General features: G+C 44.0%; 2 protein-coding genes across 10 annotated transcripts in view; one reads left to right on the top strand and one right to left on the bottom strand.

Annotated features, from left to right (window-relative positions):
* rpa2 (replication protein A2) overlaps nucleotides 1-6,145 on the bottom strand; it is a 79,886-nt gene extending 73,741 nt beyond the window's left edge. For 3 of the 4 annotated variants that reach the window (XM_059654374.1, XM_059654373.1, XM_059654372.1), the window contains exon 1: nucleotides 5,671-6,145. The gene's annotated coding sequence lies outside the window, so the exon portion shown is untranslated. The remainder of the gene's footprint in view (nucleotides 1-5,670) is intronic. The other variant, XM_059654376.1, reaches the window with a different exon arrangement.
* smpdl3b (sphingomyelin phosphodiesterase acid like 3B) overlaps nucleotides 1-17,898 on the top strand; it is a 66,484-nt gene that overhangs the window by 23,231 nt on the left and 25,355 nt on the right. For all 6 annotated transcript variants that reach the window (XM_048557864.2, XM_048557865.2, XM_048557866.1 and 3 more), the window contains one exon: nucleotides 14,792-14,925. In XM_048557864.2, coding sequence (XP_048413821.1) covers nucleotides 14,792-14,925 — 134 coding nt within the window. The remainder of the gene's footprint in view (nucleotides 1-14,791; nucleotides 14,926-17,898) is intronic.

Here is a 17,898-nt window from a genome sequence, read left to right as displayed (position 1 = left end):
CCTGCGGTAATGATCAGGAGCATAAACTTTGACTGATGTTTCTTTCTTCTTGGCCCAAAGATACCCCCTACTGTTATTGTAGCCAAGACAATCAGAACAGTTTGTTGATTTTAAACTGGCCATTCAAGTTTGGACTCCTTATTACCAATGTTCCCTCAAAGTTTACAGTTCTGTGCACAGTGATCAGGGTCAGCACACTGAACGGGGCATTGATCTCCAATTCCAGAAGTTCTGGAACCTGCTGAGCTTTTCCAGCAACTTTGTTTTTGTTCCAGAAGTTGCTTCCATGCACAGGCCTCAGAGGCCCATACAACAGGAACAAAAATTAGGGGAAACACTCCTTGCCACAGTGTTGGGTGGTATAAGCTCACTGACACAGATGCAGGACACATTCTGATTGTAGAAATGGAAATCTCAGAATAATACAATTTATAAATAATGCAACTATATGTTCAGAGGCTGACTGAGTGAGGCTGTAATTTTGGGTGTAATTTTACCAAAACAATAGAATCATACAGTGCAGAAGGAGATTATGTGATCAACCATGACTGTATACCACTTCTGTGATAAAGCTACAAAGTAGTCTTTTATTGTGATGTATGCTGTGTGACTTATATATATTAATGTCATCTATTTTTGAGTTTAGATTTTGAACTAGTGACATATCGACTTTGGTCTGTGTATGAGGAGGTTTGATGATTAATGTCAGTATTTCTGGAGCGATGCTTTTTAATAAATACAACATGAAGGACAGTTCCTAGAGTACTCATAGAAATTTATTTGTATTGGGAGAGTTTCATGAGCAGACAGAATAAACATTGAAGCATTTTAACTTGCTGTCAGTTTGAAGAATCAAAGGTTGGTATCTTCTTGCTTAAGGGAAATACTCATAGCTTAGAAACTTTGTTTTCAATCCACAAATGTCCTGGTTGGAGTTGGACGTATAAAACAATTCTCCTGAATCAAGGTATTAGTTCAGAAAAGTTAGGAAATAGGTTAGCTCAAAGAAAGGGTTTTAGCTTGAAAGCTCCAGACCATACTTGTTTGGTTAGAGCCCTGAGGTTTTTTTTGAAGCTGAGAAGGTATAAATTTAATTGTGTGGACACTCAAGGAAGTGACTATCAGACTGTCAAGTTGGGGAATTGAAAGTAATAGTTAAAGTCAAACCTTCAGATCTAAAGAAGGCATTTCTCTCTTTGAAATTTGAGTGTTATAAAGGGATGCTGTTGTGATAGACAAAATATTGTCATTTTACCATTTCAAAATCTTTCAGCTTGTGATACGCAAGTATCTCAGTTTATTTTGTTTTATCTTTTGTTGATAAACTTTTGTTTTATTGTTAAATTCAAATTCATTGTGTGCTGGTGCATCAGTGAAAGACCACATTATTAAATTAGAAACAATAATGATTTATCAAGAGATTGTGGGAAAAGCTCAGCAGGTCCTACAGCTGTGGAGAGAAATCAGAGTTAATGTTTCAGGTCAAGCAACCCTTCCTCAAACCCAAGTTCTGAGGAAGAGACACTCCACCTGAAATGTTAACTCTGACTTCTTTTCACAGATGCTGCCACACCTGTTGAGCTTTTCGAGCAATTTCTGTTCTTGTTTTTGTTTCTGGTTTACAGCATCCACAGTTCTCTCACTTTTTAATAGAACATAGAACAGTACAGCACAGAACAGGCCCTTCAGCCCACAATGTTGTGCCGACCATTGATCCTCATGGATGCACCCTCAAATTTCTGTGACCATATGCATGTCCAGCAGTCTCTTAAATGACCCCAATGACCTTGCTTCCACAACTGCTGCTGGCAACGCATTCCATGCTCTCACAACTCTCTGCGTAAAGAACCTGCCTCTGACATCCCCTCTATACTTTCCACCAACCAGCTTAAAACTATGACCCCTCGTGCTAGCCATTTCTGCCCTGGGAAATAGTCTCTGGCTATCGACTCTATCTATGCCTCTCATTATCTTGTATACCTCAATTAGGTCCCCTCTCCTCCTCCTTTTCTCCAATGAAAAGAGACCGAGCTCAGTCAACCTCTCTTCATAAGATAAGCCCTCCAGTCCAGGCAGCATCCTGGTAAACCTCCTCTGAACCCTCTCCAAAGCATCCACATCTTTCCTATAATAGGGCGCCCAGAACTGGACGCAGTATTCCAAGTGCGGTCTAACCAAAGTTTTATAGAGCTGCAACAAGATCTCACGACTCTTAAACTCAATCCCCCTGTTAATGAAAGCCAAAACACCATATGCTTTCTTAACAACCCTGTCCACTTGGGTGGCCATTTTAAGGGATCTATGTATCTGCACACCAAGATCCCTCTGTTCCTCCACGCTGCCAAGAATCCTATCCTTAATCCTGTACTCAGTTTTCAAATTCGACCTTCCAAAATGCATCACCTCGCATTTATCCAGGTTGAACTCCATCTGCCACCTCTCAGCCCATCTCTGCATCCTGTCAATGTCCCGCTGCAGCCTACAACAGCCCTCTACACTGTCAACGACACCTCCGACCTTTGTGTCGTCTGCAAACTTGCTGACCCATCCTTCAATTCCCTCGTCCAAGTCATTAATAAAAATTACAAACAGTAGAGGCCCAAGGACAGAGCCCTGTGGAACCCCACTCACCACTGACTTCCAGGCAGAATATTTTCCTTCTACTACCACTCGCTGTCTTCTGTTGGCCAGCCAATTCTGTATCCAGACAGCTAAGTTCCCCTGTATCCCATTCCTCCTGGCCTTCTGAATGAGCCTTCCATGGGGAACCTTGTCAAATGCCTTACTGAAGTCCATATACACCACATCCACAGCTTGACCCTCATCAACCTTACTAGTCACATCCTCAAAAAACTCGATAAGGTTTGTAAGGCATGACCTACCCCTCACAAAGCCGTGTTGACTGTATTTGATCAAGCCATGCTCTTCCAGATGGTCATAAATCTTATCCCTCAGAATCCTTTCTAACACCTTGCAGACGACAGACGTGAGACTTACCGGTCTATAATTGCCGGGGATTTCCCTATTTCCTTTCTTGAAGAGAGGAATTACATTTGCCTCTCTCCAGTCCTCAGGTACGACTCCAGTGGAGAGCGAGGATGCAAAGATCTTCGCAAGTGGCGAAGCAATTGCATTTCTCGCTTCCCAAAGCAGCCGAGGACAAATCTGATCCGGGCCTGGCGACTTGTCAATCTTAATGTTTGACAAAATTTTCAGTACATCAGCTTCCTCTATCTCTATCCATTCCAGCATGCACACCTGCTCTTCAAAGGTTTCATTCACTACACAGGTCGTTTCTTTCGTAAAGACAGAAGCAAAAAACTCATTTAGGGCTTCCCCTACCTCCTCAGGCTCCACACACAAGTTCCCTATGCTATCCCTGATCGGCCCTACTCTTTCTTTGACCATTCTCTTATTCCTCACGTAAGTGTAAAATGCCTTTGTGTTTTCCCGGATTCCTTCTGCCAAGCCTTTCTCGTGCCCCCTCCTGGCTCTCCTCAGACCATTTTTGAGCTCCTTCCTTGCCTGCATGTAATCCTCTCTAGCTGAACTTGACCCTAGCTTCCTCCACCTTATGTAAGCTACCTTCTTCCTTTTCACTAGAAGCTCCACCGCTCTCGTCATCCAAGGTTCCTTTATCTTACCCCGTCTTGCCTGTCTCAGAGGGACATATTTACTCATCACTCCCAACAACTGTTCCTTAAACCATCTCCACATGTCTATAGTTCCCTTACCATGGAACAACTGCTCCCAGTCCATGCTTCCTAACTCGTGTCTAATCGCATCATAGTTTCCTCTTCCCCAATTAAATATCCTCCCATTCTGCCTAATCCTCTCCTTCTCCATAGCTATGTAGAATGAGAGAGTGTTATGGTCACTATCACCAAAATGCTCTCCCACCACAAGATCTGATACCTGCCCCGGCTCGTTTCCGAGCACCAAGTCTAGAATGGCCTCTCCCCTCGTCGGCCTGTCAACGTACTGCGTTAGGAAACCCTCCTGAACACACCTTACAAAAACAGCTCCATTCAAATCTTCTGCTCGAAGGAGGTTCCAATCAATATTAGGAAAGTTAAAGTCACCCATTACAACAACCCTACTGCGTCCACACTTTTCCAAAATCTGTCAACCTATGCTTTCTACAATCTCCCTGCTGCTATTGGGGGGCCTGTAGTAAACCCCTAACGAGGTGACTACTCCCTTGCTGTTCCTAATTTCCACCCATACTGACTCAGTAGGCAGATCTTCCTCGACAATGGAAGCTTCTGTAGCTGTGATACCCTCTCTGATTAGTAGTGCTACACCCCCTCCTCTTTTTCCCCCCTCCCTATTCTTTTTAAATGTTCTAAACCCTGGAATATCCAGCAACCATTCCAGCCCATGAGAAACCCATGTCTCTGTTATGGCCACAACATCATAGCACCAGGTACTGATCCATGCTCTAAGTTCATCACTTTTATTCCTGATACTCCTTGCATTAAAGCAAACACACTTTAACCGATCCCTTGGTTCCTTCCCAGGAAAATCCTTCCCACTAGCTGGTCTACCTCTTGCTACTGCCTCACCTGCATCAACGCTCACCTCTGGTATACAGCTCAGGTTCCCACCCCCCCTGCCATACTAGTTTAAACCCTCTCGAACTACTCGAGCAAACCTTCCACCCAGGACATTGGTCCCCTTCCAGTTCAGATGCAACCCGTCCTTCTTGTACAGGTCCCACCTTCCCCAGAAGGCATCCCAATTATCAACATATCTGAAACCCTCCCTCCTACACCAGCTGCGTAGCCACGTGTTCAGCTGCGCCCGCTCCCTGTTCCTCACCTCGCTATCTCGTGGCACCGGTAGTAAACCAGAGAACACTACTCTGTTCGTCCTGCTCTGCAGCTTCCATCCTAACTCCCTGAAATCACTTTTTATATCCTCAAACCTATTTCTGGCTATATCATTTGTGCCAATATGTAACACGATTTCTGGCTGTTCACCCTCCCCTTTCAGAACTTTATACACCCGATCGGAGACGTCCCGGACCCTGGCACCAGGGAGGCAACATACCTTCCGGGAATCCCGATCTTGCCCACAAAATCTCCTGTCGATTCCCCTAACTATCGAGTCCCCTACCACGAGTACTTTTCTATTCTGCCCCCTTCCCTTCTTTGCCACAGTGTCAGACTCAGTGCCAGAGAACTGACTACTATGGCTTTCCTCTGGTAGGTCAACCCCCCCAGCAGTATCCAAAACGGTATACTTATTGCTGAGGGGAATGCCCACAGGGGATCTCTGCACTGTCTGTCTGTCCCCTTTCCTCCCCCTAACTGTAACCCATCTATCCTCGTCCTGAGCCTTAGGAGTGACCAACTCCCGATAACTCCTCTCAATTACCCCCTCTGCCTCCCGAATGATCCGTAGTTCATCCAGCTCCAGCTCCATTTCCCTAACACGGTTTTCAAGGAGCTGTAGCTGGGTGCACTTCCCACAGATGTAGCCAGCGGAGACGTGTGCCACATCTCCCAACTGCCACATTCTGCAGGAGGAGCAAGCAACTGCCCTAGCATCCATACCCCACTTATCTGAACACCCACTCAGTACTAAAGCAGAAAGCTCACTTCAAGTAATAATAACAAATTAATAACAAACTTATGTTCAATAGAGAAAGTTTAGAATGAACCTTACCTTATTAACTAGGTTAGAGGAGGAGGGCGGGTGGGAGACACTACAGTTGTAGAGTCTCAGGTTAAGCCGCCTTGCTGAGATATATGGTCACTGCTTTCCTTCCCGGCTGCCCCTCTGGTCCTCGTCACTTCCTCTGATGCTCCCGCTCCTTCTCTGAAAGAGCAAAAAAAACACCGCTGCCCGCTACCGGTAAGTAATTTTAAAAATAAACTGCTTTACCTTAGCTGCAGTCTTCCGGGTCCGTCTTGCCTCCGCTGCTGCTCGCACTCAAAAAGGCCGTTGGCGTCGAAGGGTGAGTATTTATACTCACTGCTTTCCTTCCCGGCTGCCCCTCTGGTCCTCGTCACTTCCTCTGATGCTCCCGCTCCTTCTCTGAAAGAGCAAAAAAAACACCGCTGCCCGCTACCGGTAAGTAATTTTAAAAATAAACTGCTTTACCTTAGCTGCAGTCTTCCGGGTCCGTCTTGCCTCCGCTGCTGCTCGCACTCAAAAAGCAAAAATGATTTATCAATCCATGTTTCAGTCTGGAATCTGACTAGTTCAGAAATAACATCAGTGTGATCAAAACAACAATGTTGTTTCTTATTCATAGCCTTCATATCACAATATGATTCCATACTCCAGCTGAAATTATGTGCATAGCACCCTCAGAGCCATAAAGCACAGGAACACATCCTTCGGTCCAACTTGTCCATGCCAACCAAGACTCCCAAACAAAAACTAGTCCCATTTGCCGATTTTTGGCCCACATCCCTCTAAACCATTCCTATTCATGCACCTGTTCAAATGACTTTTAAATGTTGTAATTTTACCTGCATCTACCACTTCTGCTGGCAGTTCATATGAATGACCCTCTGTGTGAAAATATTGCTTCTTAGATCCCTTTTAAATCGTTCTCCTGTCACCTTAAAAATATACCCACTGGTTTTGGACACCATCCCAGTTCCCGTTCCCCCACCTCTCCAACCTGAGGGAAAAGACCTTTGCTGTTAATCTTATCTATGCCTGTCATGATTTTATAAACCGCTACAGTCACCCCTTAACCTCCTACATTGCAGTGAATAGTCCCAGCCTATCCACCTTCTTCCTATAACTCAAACTTTCCAGTTCTCGTAACATTCTGGTAAATCTTTTCTGAACCTTCTCTAATTTAATAATATCCTTCCTACAGCAGGGTGACCAGAACTGGACATGGTACTCCAAAAGAGGCCTCACCAACATCCTGTACAGCCTCAACATTACGTCCCAACCCATAAATTCAGTGGTCTGAGCAATGAAGGCAAGCATGCTAAATGCCTTCTTAACCACCCTGTCTACCTGTGACACAGCTTTCAAAGAATTATGTACTTGGACCCCTAGGTCTCTGTTCAACAATACTACTCAGGGCCCTACCATTAACTGTATAAGTCCTGCCCTTGTTCGCTTTGCCTTGCATTTATCCAAATTAAACTCCGTCTGCTACTCCGCAGCCCATTGGCCTAATTGATCAAGATCTCTTTGTATTCTTAGATAACCTTCGCTGTTGACTATACAACCAATTTTGGTGTCATCTGCAAACTTAAGAACCCTGCATCCTAAATTCTCCTTTGAATCTTTTATGTAAATGACGAATAACAGTGGACCCAGTGTTCATCCCTGCAGAACACCACTGGTCAGAGGAGCCTCCAGTCTGAAAAACAACCCTCCACCACCACCCTCTGTGCCCTGTCAAATCAATTTTGTATCCAACCGAAAAAGGTGTCCTTGAATCCCATGTGAGCTAACTTTGCTAATCAGTCTACCATGCGGAACCTTATCAAAGGCTTTGTTAAAGTCCACGTAGACAACATCTACCTCTCCGCCCTCGTTAATCTTTTTGAATATGTCCTGAAAAACTCAAATCAATTTTGTGAAATATGATTTCCAACACACAAAGCCATGCTGACTATCCCTAATTAGTTCCTGCTCTCCAAATGCATGTAAATCCGGTCTCTCAGCATCACCTCCAACAACTTGTACATCGATCCTTGAAAGTGGAGTCACAGGTAGACAGGGTGGTGAAGAAAATGTTTGGCATGCTTGCCTTAATTGGTCATAACATTGAGTTTAGGAGTTGGAATGTCATGTTGCAGCTATGTAGGACATTGGTGAGGCCACTTTTCGAATATTGCATACAATTTTGGTTGTTCTTCTAAAGCAAGGATGTTGTTAAACTTTAGAGGTCACAGAAAAGATTTACAAGGATGTTGTCAGGACTGAAAGGTTTGACTGATAGGGAGTGGCTGAATAGGCTGGGTTTTTTTTTAGCCGTAGTGTCGGAGACTGAGGGGTAACCTTATGGAGGTTTATAAAATCATGAGAGACATGGACAGGGTGAATAGCCAAAATATATTTCCTAGGGTGGGGAGTCCAAAAGTAGAGGTTTGAGGTGAGAAGGGAAAGATTTAAAAAGGATCTTAGGGGTAACTTTTTCCACACAGAGAATGGTGTGTGTATGGAATGAGCTGCTGGAGGAAGTGGAGGAGTTGGATACAGTTACAACATTAAAAAGGCACTTGGATGAGTAAATTGTAGGAAGGATTTAAAGGAATATGAACCAAATGCTGGCAAATAGGGCTAGGTCAGACTGGGATGTCTGGTCATTGTGGATGAGTTGGACCAAAGGTCCTGTTTCCATGCTGCATGACTCTTCGATTTCATGACAATGTAAGTTACCTACCTCTGATCCCCAAATCAATGTTGTGAGTTCATGATTCAGTCTGTGGACTTGGTCACAAGATTCTAGTGGTAAGGGAGTGAGATGTGACCTTGCTGTTCATGAGAACTTGCTTTCTATCTCCTTTTGGACATTATGAAAATCCATTATTGTATATCTGAATGTTTCTGATCTAATCGTTTTTTTAAAGTATCTGTTTGGTGGAATTATAACTAAGGAAAGATTTGCACTTTCCTCAGGCTTCCAGATGTCCCAAAGTGCATTCCAGACAATTAAGTATTTTTTGAACTGTAGTCACTGTTGTAGGAAATGTAGCAGCTGTCTTACACAGAGTAAGGTAGCACAAACAACCAGATAACCAGTAATGGTTGATGAGGATCTCTTGTCCAAGTCACACAGGAAGAATTGCATAGTTTCATTTCAAAACAGTGGCATGAGCTCTTCTAACATTAGCTTAACAGAGCAGAGCAGTCTAGCCTCAGTTTAATATCCCACCTGAAAGTTAACACTTGTGAAAGTGTGCCATTCTTCTAGTACTGCACTAGACCATCACTTGAAATTGTATACTAAATATCTGGTGTGGTATTGGAAACCACGGCTTTCGGACCGCAGAAGCGAAGGCACTATTGAAATTACACACATGGCTTCATCCAACAGTTAGCCATAAGAAAAACAGATTTGTCGTTCTTGGTCTATTGTCATAACATCCCATTCAGAGATGATATGCAACAGGAAAAAGGTATGATCACAGATTTTAGTTTACTCCCTGTGAACTATCATGAGCATACTTAGTTGGTTCAACTGCCCAGATGATGTTTAACACTGTGAATTGTACAGTTGTAGAACACCACCATGCTTAACATGTATTAACATGCAAATATATATGCCACACATGAATTAGGAACAGGAGGAAGCTGCTCTGCCATTAAAAAGATCATTACAAAGACTCCGCTAAGAAAGTATTTCTTTTCTGCTTTAAACAGGCAGGCCTTATTTTTGAGCAGTGACCCCAAAGTCTAGATTGTCCCACTAGAGGAAACATCGTTTCCATACTCACCCTATCAAGCCTTTGTTTCAGTCAAGTCTTTGTTTTGTCTTCGAAACTCCAGTACATACAATCAGAACGTGCTAACCTTTCTTCATAAGAAAATTCACTCATTCCAGCTGTTAAATCTTCTCTGAATTATTTGCAACAAATTTACATCCTTCCTTAATCAACGAGATCAATACTGAACGCAGTACTACACATGCAGTCCATAAGGCCATTCGGCCCATCGAGTCCACTCCGCCATTTAATCGTGGCTGATGGGCATTTCAACTCCACTTACCCGCACTCTCCCTGTAGCCCTTGATTCCTTGTGAGATCAAGAATTTATCAATCTCTGCCTTGAAGATATTTAATGTCCTGGCCTCCACTGTGGTCCGTGGCAATGAATTCCACAGGCCCACCACTCTCTGGCTGAAGAAATGTCTCCTCATTTCCATTTTAAATTTACCCCCTCTAGTTATAAGGCTGTGCCCACTGGTCCTAGTCTCCCCACCTAATGGAAACAACTTGCCAGCATCCACCCTCTCTAAGCCATACATTATCTTGTAAGTTTCTATTAGATCTCCCCTCAACCTTCTAAACTGTAATGAATACAATCCCAGGATCCTCAGCCATTCATCGTATGTTAAACCTACCATTCCAGGGATCATCTGTGTGAATCTCCGCTGGACATGCTCCAGTGTCATTATGTCCTTCCTGAGGTGTGGGGCCCAAAATTGGACACAGTATTCTAAATGGGGCCTAACTTGAGCTTTATAAAGCCTCAGAAGCACAAATCTCCCCAATACCCTGTATTAAAAGGGTAGGCAATGGCCTAGTAGTATCATCACTAGACTATTAGGCCAGAGATCTTGGTAAAGTCCTGGGGGCCTCAGTTTGAATCCTGACATAGTAGATGGAGGAATTTGAATTCAAGTAAAAATGTGGAATTAAGAGGTGAACGAGGACCACGAAACCATTGTTGATTGTCAGGAAAAACCCGTTTGGTTCCGAATGTCCTTTGGGGATGGAAATTGTCATCCTTTTCTTATTCTAGGCTACATGTGACTCCAGACCCACAGCAATGTTGGCTGACACTTAGCTGTCCCCTGGGCAGTTAGGGATGGGCAACAAATTACTGGCCTAGCCAGTGACGCCCACATCCCATGAATGAATAAAAGAAACTAAAGCATGACCTCTCCAGTTTGGTATTTAATTTCCCAATATAAATACAGAGAGAGAGTAAGGAAAATTCAGTACGGCACACTAGCTTCCCTTTCCTGAGTTAAATCAACTCCTTCAGTTTGAAGCTTCTCTGATTCCCTGCATTCACTAATATTCTATCACAAGTTGAGTGTAATGGCCATCAATTGGGAGAAGGTGCAGAAGAAGTTGAAAGGTGGATAATACACCTTGCCCAGATGGTCCACACCCCAGGGTACTGAAGGACAGGTCTAAGGAAATTGTGGTGGTCTTTCAGGAATCACTGAAGTCAGTGAAGGTCCCAGTGGACTGGAAAATGGCTAATGTAACACGTCTGTTTAAGAAGGGAAGGAAGCCAAAGATGGGAAATTGTAGACCAATTAGTCTGACTTCAAATAAAACTGAAAGTACTGTGGATGCTGTAAATCAGGAACAAAAACAAAGCTGCTGGAAAAGCTCAGCAGGGTTTTGAGGAAGGATCACCGGACCCAAAATATTAATTTTGATTTTTCCTTCACAGATGCTGCCAGACCTGCTGAGTTTTTCCAGCAACTTTGTTTTTGAATCTGACTCCAATCATCAGTAAGATTTAGAGCCCATTATTAAGAATAAGGTACTCGGAAGTGCATAGGAACATAGAGATGAGTCAGTATAATTTCATTAAGAGGGGGTTCTGCCTGACATTTCTGTTAGAATTCTTTGAAGAGGGAACATGCAAATTACACAAAGCGAAGTCAGCGGATGTGATCTATTTCGATTTCCAGAAGGCCTTTGACAAGGTGCCACAGGAGGCTGCTAATTAAGATACGAGCCCATGGTGTAAGGGGCAAGATTCTGGCATGAGTAGAAGATTGGCTGATTGGCAAAAGACCAAGAGCAAGGATAATAGGGTATTTTTCAGGATGGCAGCAGGTGACTAGTGAATTTCAGCGTGGGTCAGTGTTGGAACAGCGACTATTTGGCAAGGCCAAAATTTATTGTTCACCCCTAACTGCCAGGAGAGAATGGGGTGGAGAGCAACTTTCTTAAATATTGCATGCATGCCGTGCAGACACAACCGCAGTGCTCTAGTTCGTTGGGGAGTTCCACGATTTCGACTCTGTAACAGCAAAAGAGCGGTGATATAGTTGCAAGTCAGAATAGTGTGTAACTTGGAGGGAAATGTACAGGTGATGATGTTTCCATCATCTGCTGCCTTTGTCCTTCTAGATGGCTGAAGTCATGGGTTTGAAAGATGGCATCAAAGTTGAGGCAAATAGCACAGATGCATTTAAGGAAAAAGTAGAGAGTGTGTGACTGACACCTCATTTTCACCATGGACTTCCAGTTCCTATACACCTGCATTCCTCATGCAGATGGCCAGGATTGAAAAGAAAACGTTTGGAAGAGTAATGGGAAGAGATTCATATGGACAATAAACACTGTCAGATAAATTGGGCCAAATGATCTTTTGCACTGCAAACCCTTAAATTGAGTGATTTCTTTTTCTTCAAAACACTTTACACAACTGATCTATAAACTTGATAAAGCTCAGTTTGGGCTCATTTTGGACCACCAAAATGACCAATTTGCCTGACTGATTGCTACTCAGGACGGAAGCAATTCACACCAGGTTTTGTAAGTAACAGCAAAATAACAATTTGTTAAAAAGTGCTAACTTTGACAAGAGCAGCAGGAAAAAAAGACTAGTAGACAACTACTATGCAATTTAAACTATACCCCTTCCAAAACTTGAAAACCACATGCATGCATGCATGTGTAAATACACACACACACACACACACACACACACACACACACACACACACACACACACACACACACACACAGTTAAGACAGATAAAAGATAAATGGTTTAACACAGATACAATGGGTGGAAAAAAGAATATAAACAAGGTAAATAAAGATCCAAAGTTCCAAACACAAATTAAGGTTTATTTTACTCAGCCCTTTTGATTTTATCAGTGGTGACATGTTACTGTTTATCAGGTAACAGTCGTTATTTGATTCAATAGTTGATCAGATGGACAGGCATCGAAAGAGAAGCTGTTCAGGGCGAGGACGAGTTGGGCCTACGTCCATGACACCATCTACGTCCGTGACACTACCCACGCCCTCCACAACTTCCAATTTCCTGGCCCCCAACACCTCATTTTCACCATGGACTTCCAGTTCCTATACACCTGCATTCCTCATGCAGATGGCCTCAAGGCCCTCCGCTTCTTACTGTCCCGCAGGCCCGACCAGTCCCCCTCCACCGATACCCTCATCCACCTAGCCGAACTCGTCCTCAACAACTTCTCTTTCAATTCCTCCCACTTCCTACAGACAAAGCGGGTGGCCATGGGCACTCGCATGGGCCCAAGCTGTGCCTGCCTCTTTGTAGTTTACGTGGAACAGTCCCTCTTCCGCACCTACACTGGCCCCAAACCCCACCTCTTCCACCATTACATTGATGACTGTATCAGCGCCGTCTCTTGCTCCCAAGAGGAGCTCGAACAGTTCATCCACTTCACCAACACCTTCCACCCCAACCTCAAGTTCACCTGGGCCATCTCCAACACATCCCTCACCTTCCTGGACCTCTCTGTCTCCATCTCAGGCAACCAGCTAGATACTGATGTCCATTTCAAGCCCACCGACTCCCACAGCTATCTAGAATACACCTCCTCCCACCCACATTCTGGCAAAAATTCCATCCCATATTCCCAATTCCTTCGCCTCCACCGCATCTGCTTCCAGGATGAGGCATTCCACTCCCACACATCCCAGATGTCCGCGTTCTTCAAGGACCGCAATTCCGCCCCCCCCCCCCCCCCCCCCCCCGCCCCGCAATGGTCGAGAACGCCCTTGACCGTGTCTCCCGCATCTCCCGTAACACATCCCTCACACCCCGCCCCCGCAATAGCCACCCTAAGAAAATCCCCCTCGTCCTCACATACTACCCCACCCATCTCTGGATATAACGCATCATCCTCCGACACTTCCGCCATCTACAATCCGACTCCACCACCCAAGACAATTTTCCATCCCCACCCTTGTCTGCCTTCCGGAGAGACCACTCTCTCCATGACTCCCTTGTCTGCTCCATACTCCCCTCCAACCCACCACACCCGCCACCTTCCCCTGCAACTGCAGGAAGTGCTACACTTGCCCCCACACCTCCTCCCTCCCCCCCATCCCAGGCCCCAAGATGACTTTCCATATTAAGCAGATGTTCACCTTTACACCTGTCAATGTGATATACTGCATCCACTGTACTCAGTGTGGCTACCTCTACGTTGGGGAAACCAAGCGGAGGCTTGGGGACCGCTTTGCAGAACACCTCCGCTTGGTTCGCAATAAACAACTGCACTTCCCAGTCACGAACCATTTTAACTCCCCCTCCCATTCCTTAGACGACATGTCCATCATGGGCCTCCTGCACTGCCACAATGACGCCACCCGAAGGTTGCAGGAACAGCAACTCATATTCCGCTTGGGAACCCTGCGGCTCAATGGTATCAATGTGGACGTCACCAGCTTCAAAATCTCCCCTTCCCCCAATGCATCCCAAAACCAGCCCAGCTCGTCCCCGCCTCCCTAACCTGTTCTTCCTCTCACCTATCCCCTTCTCCCACCTCAAGCCGCACCTCCATTTCCCACCTGCTAACCTCATCCCTCCCCCTTGACCTGTCTGTCCTCCCCAGACTGACCTATCCCCTGGCCACCTATCTTCTCCTCTATCCATCTTTGGTCCGCCTCTCCCCTCTCTCCCTATTTATTTCAGAACCATCTCCCCATCCCCCTCTCTGATGAAGGGTCTCGACCCGAACGTCAGCTTTTGTGCTCCTGAGATGCTGCTTGGCCTGTTGTGTTCATCCAGCCCCACACTTTGTTATCCTTGATTCTCCAGCATCTGCAGTTCCCATTATCTCTCAAGAGCCTATCTACAGCTGCCTAAAACATATTCAAAGATTCTTCATCCAAGGGCAGGGTTATTGAATAGATCTTTTGAAGGACAAGAATCTATGTAGATCAGCAAGGACAGTGTTTATGGTCACCAAGACTTTGAAAGGGACAGGGTGCCAGAGGACTCATTAGAGTAGTTTCAGTTTTGAGTACCATGACAGAATATTGTGATCATGGACCATGAATATTTCGAGGAGTCAACAAAAAGCAAGAGTCAAATATATATCTTCTGATGTTTCTGCCAGGTTCTCCCATAGGAGTTATGTTTGTCACACCTGGCATTACTCCATGGAAAACAACACTGCCTGGTGTGGAGAATGGAGCTAACAACCCAGCAATTCGGATATTTGAGTACAACACATATACACTCGAAATCCAGGTACGATTGCTGTCTGTTTTAAAATCTCAGCACTTCATAATTTTGTAGATACACTTTAAGTGCTTCCTTTGTTATTCTTTTCTAGCAAGTAAAAGTGCCATACCTTCAGACACCATGAATTTTAGACCAGTATTTCCCAAGTTTTTTTTTTCTAATATGAAATTAACCAGAACAACACTTGAAATGTTACAATCAGCCTCACTTAGTTAAAATGAAATGATTTGAAGTGTCAGCTCTAAAAGTTGTCAAATGATTGTTTAGTAACAGAAAAGGTGTGCATGTTAAATATGTGATCAGAGATAATGGGAACTGCAGATGCTGGAGAATCCGAGATAACAAAGCGTGGAGGTGGATGAACACGGCAGGCCAAGCAGCATCTCAGGAGCACAAAAGCTGACCTTTCAGGCCTAGACCCTTCATCAGAAAAGGGAGATGGGGAGACGATTCTGAAATAAATAGGGATGGTGCCTTCCATTGAAGAATAGCACATTTATACCCACATGAAGAAAGGCCTGTTGAGCATGTCAGCACATCTGGAACTATTCAACAGCCAATGCCTTCAGGAGAGTGGGGTAGAAGGAATACTTCATTTATGTAACAGAAACTCAAAAATTGAGCAGTGCACACTCAGATCTCTACAGCCTTGCCTTCACTTTTAGGTAAACTTCACCACACTTTGTGTCCAGTCAATCTCTTGTTGGCCAATTAAGTGCTGGCACATCACAACTCCAAAGTTCCTAACATGATAAAACTGAAATGAATGCTTAGCTGTAATGATATTGAGTGAATATGTTTTTGTCTCTATCTGGGTATTAATGAAAATAAGACATCACTTAATCATTGCTGGATTCTACTTCATCTTGAGACAGAATGCATTCTAAATCTTTACTTAGTTTAGTTGATTTTGTGTCAAGCAGAACAATTGTAATTATCCAGTTATTTATTTATTATCATTTCCAATTTGAAAGTGCTTTAATTCCATACAGGAACTAATCACATTTTAAGGAGGCAAGTTATCTCCGCTTTTCCATGTGTTACAATATTAGTTATCATTCTATTGACCTGGCTCGCATCAAGACAGAAATAAATTCAATTTCTAAATGTGGGCAAATTTGCAAGTTACTTTCTGTGACAAAGTTTAAGATTATAGTAAAACATACATTCAATAAAAACTGCCATTTTTTATGTGACCCAGTCATGATGCATAGAGTTTGAAAGAATCAGCTTCTCTCTACTCACGTGGTTTTTTTAGTGGAACAGTTATTGGAAAGGACTACAGATTTTGTGTCAATGATGAAGTACTGGTGCTGACCTTGAAGACAGCTATGTTCAGAATTCTTGCAATCCCTGTGGTGAGAAGTTTAGCTGTCTTTCCCATTACACAATGCTACCGGATGGCATAGTCGCTCAGGTGGTTTCCGCCCTCAGGCGACTGTCTGTGTGGAGTTTGCACACTCTCCCCGTGACCGTGTGGGTTTCTGCTTGATGCTGCAGTTTCCTCCCACAGTCCAAAGATGTGCAGGTTAGGTGGATTGGCCATGGTAAATTGCCCATAGTGTCTGGGCTTATGTAAGCTAGGTGCTTTAGCCATGGGAAATGCAGTGTTACAGGGAAATGGTAGGGGGATAGGTCTGGGGAGAGATGCTCTTTGGAGGTCAGTGTGGACTTATTGGGATGAATGACCTATTTCCACACTGTAGGTAGTCTATGATTCACAGATCAAGCTGTAGTGATGTCGTCAAGCTGCCCAATCACGTTAAAGAACTCTCATACTCAGCCAGCCATGAAATTGCTTAGTAACCTATTCCTTTCATAAAGATTTTATACAGTGAAGTCAAGTTTGAGACATGCTATTTTTCAGATGACCACTGTTGGCACTTCATCGTAGTTAGTACCCTTCCAGATGAGTCATATGGGGTAGTACAGCAGAGAAATAGGCTCGTCCAACTTGTCCATGCTGATCAGATATCCTAAACTAATCTAGTCCCTTTTGCCAGCATTTGGCCCTTATCCTTCTAAACCCTTCCTATTCACGTATCAATCCAGATGTCTTTTAAATGGTATTTTTGTACCAGCCTCCATCACTTCCTCGAGCAGCTCATTTCCATTTACTCACCCCCCTGTGTGTGAAAAAGTAGCCCCTTAGGTCTCTTTTATCTTGCCCCTCTCACCTGAAGCCCATGCCATTTAGTCTTGGACTGCCCTGGGATGAAAGGCCTTGTCTATTTACCCTGTCCATGCCCCTCATGATTTTATAAACCTCCATAACGTCACCCCTCAAACTCTCAAGCTCCAGGGAAAAAAGCCATAGTCAATTCAGCATCTCCCTATAACTGAAACCCTCCAACCCTGGAAACATCTTGGTAAATATTCCCTGCACCCTTTCAAGTTTAACAACATCTTCGTTGTAGCAGGGAGACCAGAATTGAAAGCAATATTCCAAAAGTGGCCTAATTGGTGTCCTGTTCAGCCACAACATGACATCCCAACTCCTTTACTATTTACATTCAGTCCTGATAATAATGTATGTTTCTGCAATGTGAAATGGTTTTAACACAATTGAAAAATTTGTAGAATGCTATTTGTAGAATGCAAACTTTCCCTACTTGTATTGGCTATAACATGATATAGTCACTTTAAATGTTGTTGTGTGATTTTCTTATAATGTGAGATCACATGAGAATGGAATTGTTGTGTTATATCAGAACTGACTGTACACTGACCAATAAAGGCAAATGTACCAAATGCCTTCTTCACTACCCTATCTACCTATGACTCTACTTTCAAGAAACAATGAACCTACACCCTAAGGTCTCTTTGTTTGGCAACACTCCCCAGGACCCTACCATTAAGTGTACAAGTCCTACCCTGATTTGCGTTATCAAAATACAACACCTCACTTTTATCTAGATTAAACACCATCTGCCAGTCCTTAGCTCATCCGCCCATCTGATCAAGTTTCCATTGTACTCT

Source organism: Stegostoma tigrinum, chromosome 24 (assembly GCF_030684315.1).
Source record: "Stegostoma tigrinum isolate sSteTig4 chromosome 24, sSteTig4.hap1, whole genome shotgun sequence".
NCBI lineage: Eukaryota > Metazoa > Chordata > Chondrichthyes > Orectolobiformes > Stegostomatidae > Stegostoma > Stegostoma tigrinum.
Note: the sequence above shows the minus strand (reverse complement) of the source record. Positions and strands in the feature narration are given on the sequence as shown.